Raw genomic sequence first — 7,935 nt, 5'->3', positions numbered from 1 at the left:
GAAAACAAATTTTGAGCCGCAAACTGTGTTCTGGGTAGTTGGGGCTCTCATATGTCATGTACAAATAAAAACCTTGGCGAGCTGAAATACCCTGTCGGTGTCCCTTTAAAATATATATTTTTTTTTGGGGAATCGGAAGCAGAGGTTAAAAATAGGACGGAGTTGCCCCGTTTGCAAAATATTACATAGATCCCGAAATTTGAAAAGAAAGAAAGGCGAAGTACATTGATACGAGTTACACGCTTTAAAAAGGCGAAAAAATTAACCTCTGCCGTTTATGTTCTCGTATTTGAAGAGGTACGCCAACTAACCTTCAGATACTTCGGCGAAACATGGCGGCTCCCATAACTGCCCACTCCTGCCGTTGTCCGTCGCCACCATCCCCAGGTTGTCCGTGATCTCACCTAACACCTAGTGTCGTAAACAAGTGTGCGTGTATTTCGGGCTGTTTTCTCGATTTGGAGCAGTTTGTCCCCGTGTCCCGAGCTTTTTCGCGCTGCTCCACACAGCTGGGGGGCGGTGAAAAGAATGTCAGGTCGTCGCCGTCGCGCTCCCCACCGCTGGGCCAAGCGGTAAACCCTGCAAACCGCTCAACTTCGACGCTACCGGTAGGTCACGTGATTGCCTTTCGGTGCTGTGTCTACTGCTCGAAAAATCGGGAAAGTGTATCGTCGGATCGTCACTTGACGCACTCAAGCGCGTTGTATCGCCGTCAGAAGATTAGCACCACTCACGCGTGATGTCAGGCACCGAAATTATCCTTATCGGCGCGGTGGTAGTCGCCGTGATCAACGGTTGAACGGTTATACGTCAGATCTACGCGGAACAACCACCGTAAGTATAAAAAAATTCGTTGCGCTTCTAAAGCGCGTTTATATAGTGTGTACCATGTAATTCGTACGCCCACCAATCGTATCAACCCTACACTATTTCAAGCGCACAACAAAAAACTGAGAATGTTCTCTTTAAAAAGTACCGAGCGTCGAAAGCAAAAGAGTCGAGCGTCGATCGAATGCGCAGTGAAGTTCCGTGTCAAGTATTTTATGCGGAAATCTGAGCTTGTTGTCGGAAATTGGCACAGCAAGAGCAAACCTCCAATTGTGATTGCACGGTGATACCTCTGAAGAGTCATTTCATGCTCATTCACGGTCGCGAGCAACTCGCGGATCATGTGCAACGATCAGTTTGTTCCAGTGGCATGTCCGGTGGCATGTGGCTCCGACATGACGAGTGCGCCGAACCGGAAAACCTCCATGGACTTGAAGCAAGCTTGGCACCGATTTATCGCAGTGCCTGCCAAAAATCGCGAGGTAATTAAAATATCTGCACGGTTGTCTACGACAGAGCACACACGCAGGCTTCTGCATGTGTATCCTCAATATTCGCTTCTTACCACCAGGTGTAAGCCAGCTGCACGCTAATAATGATCCCAATTACAGAAAGAATTGCCTTGAAAAACCTACGTGTGTACTGTGGATTTTTTTTTTTTTTTTAGCCACTAGAGCACGTGTGCACCATACCTCTTTGAATAATAAACTGCTGATTTCGTTCGTGGTGGTGACAGGTTAAGAATTAAGGGAAGTCGCCTCCTCTCGAGTGTCCACTCCGCCAAAGGGGTGGGAGGAGCTTCTCCTGAACTCTTAACCTGTCATTGGCCATAGACTAGTTATCACATTGCATAAAGATGCGCATCTACCCATTATTCAGACCTGTGTTTATGAATGATGTGGAACTGATCAGTTACCTTACCAATGGCACCTCATCTCCTCTTCGGTTAAAGACTGCAATTTCTATCAGTTTAAAATAAAAAAAGTCAAATTGGACGTTTAGTAATTTTACAACGTAAGGTCTTGCTGCCAGGATGGGGCGACACTAGTTTACACTGTAGATGAGCAGTTTTGCCAGTGCAGTATGACTGCTAACCTGGTGTCTTTAACGTGCACCACGCAGTATTGATACACGACCGCACTCTGGTACGATGCTCATCCTGATCGAAACGGGCAGGGGTGATCCCTGGGTTCTGCAGCGCGAGCTTTCACACCACGTGCTTCGAGCTGGGTGTGCGCTTTAAGCCCATTCTACCACCGATCCCCCACCTCTCTCACAGTTTAACTTAATTTAATCAGCATATAGACAGCTGCTGTGACGCGAATGCCTGATGCCATTTGTTGTTGTAAAATTAAATTTTACATTTGATGAGAAGTGCAGGCGTGCCCACAAGTCACTACATACACGGGTAAATTACTTCCCAAATGTAATTTAATTACAGTTACTTTGCTCCAAAAATAATTTAATTCCAAATACTACTATGTGAAAAGTAATTCATTACACATGCAAATTACTTTTAAGAAGTGATGCAATTACTTTACAATTACTTATTTCTGAGAGCGACCCGACTTGGGCCATATAACTTTAGGGAAGAAGGGTAAGCGAGTTGTTTGGAATGCAGTGCATTTGTTTATTCCTTGCCCTAATGTTTGAGGAGGCTTAAGCATTGCTGTATAAATGTCACATATTGTACTTTCCTTTTGTGAATTTTTGTTAAATTAATGGTAGAACTTGACAGTTTGGGGTACTGAAGTTGTCCGTTCTTGTATTTTCATTAAATAAAAATAAATTAGTTCATTTACTCAAAGACACTAGATCACTACAGTAAAATTAGGTTGGCACACTTTTGTTGGTCAGGCAAATAAAAATGTGACAATTAGTCATATCTTAATTTTTATTAGTGTTAATATAAAACTACAATTCATGAGCGCTAATACGACCACATTCACATACAAACGTTTCATGGTATTGTTTACATTGAGTTAAAATTATAATGGCTCAGAAATATATAAGACCCGAATCAAGGCTCCCAAATCAATGGTGACAATATTCACAGGTGCGAGGTCAGTCTCTAAAATGCTTATGCAAATAATATCCAAAGTAAAAACAGCAGGAAATAAACTTGAAAATAATACGAAGAAACAAATATATGACAGTACCAAAAGAGGGACTTAAAAAACTGGCAAAAAAAATAAATAAATATTATTTCATAGATAATTAAAACTCCCAACCTCGGCTGAAAGCTGAAGCTCAATTTTGTTTCTTGCAAAACTCTGGCACGTTTATGCTATTGTTTTTTGCTCGCACTACAGACGGCACCATACGTCGTCGTTGAGGTAGGCTCCAAAGAGGATTGTTTCTCAACCCGCAGTGTAAACAGCAAACAGTGCAACACTTTTTATTGTGCGTGTGTGTGAGTGCATGTCTATATGTGCGAGCGTGTCATCGAGCTTTAGGCCACTTGTGCGAGTGCTGAGGCTTTCAGAGAGGTTCTGTTGGTGACGCAGTCTTGCAAAAGTAATTGTAATTGTGCCTGAAATTTTGCACTTACTGATACTAGAAAGTAGTTAAATTACAATTACAGTTCCTTGTAGCTGAAAGAAATTAATTACAATTACAAATTGCAAAAAAAGTAATTAAATTACTACCCGAGTATGGCCACTATACATGTCTCAAAAATGTCAGTAAAAACTACACTCTTTTTGGCTGATGCGCAATAGATAGATTAGGGATTATAGTAAAGCACGACATATCCACAACAAAAGTGGAGTTAAAAACGTCAATATCCACTTTTCCAGGGTTATATGCTGTATGCAGGTCATGGGATTAGTTGACGCAATTGGATTGACGAAAAAAAAAGTCTGAGAAAGATGCGAAAAGAGGAATCATAAAAATTATGGCATGGCAATCATGAAGTGGCTTTTAAAAAAGTGCTTGATGAAAAAGGAATAGCCTTAAAATTTAACATCCATCTTCATTCGTTTTTTTTAGTGTTTAGCGTATGTTTATTTAAATTTTTTTCAAGTTATTTGCAGACCTTTTATTTGTGTCTTGTAGATGAACAATCTGACAGTGTACATTAAGAAGCTTGTGGAACCCTCTGACACATTCTTTTGTGTTTGACTTTGGATTTGCATTAGGCCTGAATGCATTCGGTATGCTGTATAACGAGCGGAAGCTTGGTGTATATTTAGTTCTGTATCACTTGAGAGATAAAGATAAAAAGAAACACGAAAGCGTGCACCTCACATATGTCCGTCATAACGATAAGAATTGTTTGTACAACTATATGCGCAGGCATCGTGCGAAGGGCAGAGATGAGAACAAACCAAAACTTAAAATGCATGCCGGAATCACTTTGTCACAACTCTTTGAAGTTTTGAAGGTTGCAGAGGATTTACCTCTAAGTGGAAAAAAATGTTATGGTCGACGGTAAAAATTAAGGAGTTTGTTTCCTTTTAGGAAAGGACTAGATTAGACGTCCATGCACACACCGCACAATTGTTAAAAAAAAAAAAGAAAAAATTTTAAACTCTCTTTGGTTTTTTGCTAAGTGACTTTTTTAAACAAATAGCCTATCAGTACTTTTCATTTGGTTCCTGTCTGCTATACCAGTTGTGCAACATCTCTTGCCGTCATGCAAAATCCAGCTTTTAATGTTGGCTTTGCTTATTATTGATTGCATTTTGTTTGCACCTGAAGCTGGACAACGAAAAAAAATAATTTAATACCCTTTTTTAAAAGTTTGGTAGCAAGAAAAGAATAACTGAAGGGTGCGGAGAGCAAGTTTGCTACTTCTTGCGCAGGAGTGCGGTGACAGCAGAATGATGCCGAGCTCTGATTGGCTTTGATTGAAAAGATAGTGGGTAGACCTCAATGCTAGATGCCTTGAGGTCCACCCAGTATATTTTCTATCAGCCACTACAAGCTCGGCGTTCTGGCACGATTGGAACCCCTGTGCAAGAAGCAGACGAACTTGCTCTCCGCATAACTTCATTCCTACGACAGAAACGAAAACTGAACCTTAGATATTGCGTAAAATGACACCTTCTCTGCATCTCAAGGACGGTCGTATCACGGCGGCTCTTGACTAAAGCCGCGAGTCATACTTTTCACAGTCACTGAGAGGAGGAGGAGGACAGGGCATGTATGTGTTTAGAATGCCCGGCCTCTAGCAGGCGCTCCATGCCTTCTGCCATGCTTTAGCTGCGTGCACGCGCTCAAGGTGCACCAGACACCGAAGCACCCGTGAATGTAATAAGCTCGTACTGCAGGTGGGACCTTTAAAGCTCCTCCCTGCATCCTCACCTTGTCAGTAATTATAGTGCACACACTTTTTTATGTGCCCAGTTTCCCGACCGTAGTTGGCTCAGCTATTTTTTAAGAGTCTAGAATGGCTGGCTAGAAGATCATTTTTAGCCGTTGCCATATCAGATTCTTCTTTACTATGTGAAAGCCTCTTTCGTTAAAAAAATTTTAAAATATTTTTATCGTCGGCACGATGTGTGTGTGCCTTCAAGGAGATGGCACGTGCTAATTGTACCTACTGTTTACCGTTGTAGCTGCAGAACAAATTGCTGGATGTGTTCCTAGTCAAGCTGATCTCTCAGTACAGAGATGTGCCCAGCTCTACATACCTAACGTGAGTGTCTTTTCAGTGGACTAATTGCGTCTGTATAACCTCCCTGCATCTCTAAACAGCCATTGCCCACTTTGTCACATCTTTAGAAAAGAAGACAACATTTGAGTTGGTCTTTATTCTTTTAGGTGTCTGATTGTCGTTTCGTCAGCAGTCATCTTCATTGTGGGACACGATCAGATCTCAATACCTTTCTTGAGATGATCCTTTCTTATATTAGTTCCGTTCGGTAACAGCTTTGACCGCTCGTCAACAAGAAATCTCTCGACATCAAAAATTATTCTTGTGCGTTGTGTACAGGCAGTAACTGAACTAAGTGGCAGTTACATTAATAGTTGCATCTAACAGTTGACTGGGGTACGGAGCATTGCATCGTAGCGAGCCCTTTTAGCAAATTAATTGTTATTGGAGGATTGCGGCTAGAAACAACTCTTCATCCTTCTATCGAGTTGTTCTGTTCACATTGACTTTCTGCGGTGAGCCGGCTGAGCGGTCCCCTCGTTATATGCAACCATTGCAATCGCGACGAGCTTGTGGTTTCACGCAACATTGGGACCAGTTTGTCTGCCTTTCCCAGCAAAGATTGTGGTGTCATGTTTCAGGGAATGGGCCAGCGCCGGAAACGTGCTGGCCCACCAGCTGATGCTGGAGGTGCACGAGGCTTGCAATAGCGAGGACCCCGTGCCCTGCCGAGAGTTCCTCTTGTCCGGGCGCGGATGGAAGCTGCTGTGGGCCATGGTCCGAATCGGAGCTCAGGTGTGGAGTTCATTTTTTTAATTGATATTGATACCGTCACCCCATTACAGGGCTTTTACAGGAGTAGAAAGGTGATCAAACAAAACAAAAAGAGCCAATCACAGGTGCACATTTCACGTCAGGTCCCGAACAAAGTAGAATAATTATTTTACACGACAGAGGAGAAAAACCTCAGACTCCAAAACGATTGACGCATCGTTGAACAATCCCATTGACAAGAGCAAGCACAAAACAAAACGCTCCGAAATCTGAGAAATGCGTCGGTCCAGTTCCTGGCGCGCGTTTCCCACAAGCAACGTTGTAGAAGCGTCCTACTTTTGCCTACCGTGATCCTAGCGGTGTGGCACATTGGCGGAGGTAGATGAGGCAGACGCCCGTTTTGCTGTAGGTCAGTGTGCAGCCAAATACAGTCGACGGAAAAGCAAAGCGGACACGAAACGGGACTCCGCGACAGACGGTACCCTCGTGTCTGCTCGCCCTTTTCGCTAGCGTTTCTACGACCAGCCGCCAGGACCGTGACATCTGACAGTGATATGGCGTCTCTTGTGACACAATTCGCTACCGCTTCGGCACCACCTTCAACGTGTAGGCAAGATAGGATGCTAAGCGCACCAGCCGAAGACTCGTTTGGAGGCACCATAGTAGCGGCGGGTGTTTGCGCTGTCTGTTCGGCTCCATGCATTGGTGCAAAGGTCGTGCTTTCACGGACGCCGCCGTGTCCACGCTGTGCCTCGGCGGCGTGAAACTGCGGCTGAGATTACGATCTAAGAAGCTTGGTCACTCGTGGGTGCAGGCACTGCCATGCTGCAAGGAGGTGGCGCGGGTGGCCATATCGCTGCTGTCCTTCTGCTCGAAGTTCGGAGAGCCCTGGGAATCGGGTGCGTTCCTGTCATGCCTACTTGCCTCGCTCTCGTGATTTAAACGGAAGCGTCGTCTGCTCCGACAGACATTGCTGTTTTCAAAAAACTCTTTTTTTTAGCTTTATACACACTTCTTGAGATTAAGTCTGGGAACTTTGATTGCTATCGTCATCTCAGTAGCTCCGTTCAATTTACCTGCACCGGTGCAGAAAAGTGTAGGGCTGTCCACTTGCGGCTGCGTCTCAATGCACATACCGGAAGTACTCTGCCTTACATTTTTTTGCACCAGTGTTGGACGTGCGGGTAAATCAAACGAAGCTAGTGTATCTGTGCCAAACCAGTTGTGGTCTTCTTGAGGCTGACGAGGAAACAAGTTGAAGAGACTACCAAGCGGAGGATGTACAATGCCTGTACGTTTGAGACATCAGTAGTGCATGATGTTTGAATTATGTGCAATGGCTGCATACCATAATATCCTGAAAGATGCCCCACCCCCACCACCCCTATTTTTGCCACGATTTGCTATTTTTTTCATAAACAGCAAAAGATTGCAGGGTCAGGGCCCTGCACTTAGTTGTCACATTGTGGTGACCTTCGCATAAATGGTGTTACTTGGCCACGACAAAAGATAAGCGAACATTGCTGACTAGAAAGGACAATCGTCTTTGGTTTCATCGCCCCTCTTTACAATCACAAGTCACAAAAGATAAAACTAGCATTTTTTTTACTTTTTTTGATCACCGAAAGTTAGCTTACCCCTTATTTTCACCCGATTTGCTTTCGTTTTTGGGTGGTCTATATCGGGATATCACGGTAAGGGTTTATTTCGGAGGGTGGTCCAACCAGTCTCTT

At 43.8% G+C, this 7,935-nt stretch overlaps 1 protein-coding gene across 5 annotated transcripts in view; it reads left to right on the top strand.

Annotated features, from left to right (window-relative positions):
* The first annotated feature begins 380 nt into the window (after window positions 1-380).
* The window catches only part of LOC8029018 (lysosomal-trafficking regulator), a 90,698-nt gene continuing 83,143 nt past the window's right edge, over window positions 381-7,935 (top strand). The window contains exons 1-5 of one of the 5 annotated variants that reach the window (XM_029980950.4): window positions 381-608; window positions 1,185-1,310; window positions 5,391-5,470; window positions 6,070-6,223; window positions 7,017-7,101. In XM_029980950.4, the coding sequence (XP_029836810.2) occupies window positions 1,224-1,310; window positions 5,391-5,470; window positions 6,070-6,223; window positions 7,017-7,101 (406 nt within the window). In that variant the 5' untranslated portion in view covers window positions 381-608; window positions 1,185-1,223. Of the gene's footprint in view, window positions 835-1,184; window positions 1,311-5,390; window positions 5,471-6,069; window positions 6,224-7,016; window positions 7,102-7,935 lie in introns of all 5 variants that reach the window. The other 4 variants (XM_029980951.4, XM_029980952.4, XM_029980953.4 and 1 more) reach the window with 4 other exon arrangements.

This window comes from Ixodes scapularis, unplaced genomic scaffold, assembly GCF_016920785.2.
Source record: "Ixodes scapularis isolate PalLabHiFi unplaced genomic scaffold, ASM1692078v2 PGA_scaffold4__175_contigs__length_147842914, whole genome shotgun sequence".
NCBI classification, from domain to species: Eukaryota; Metazoa; Arthropoda; class Arachnida; order Ixodida; family Ixodidae; genus Ixodes; species Ixodes scapularis.
Note: the sequence above shows the minus strand (reverse complement) of the source record. Positions and strands in the feature narration are given on the sequence as shown.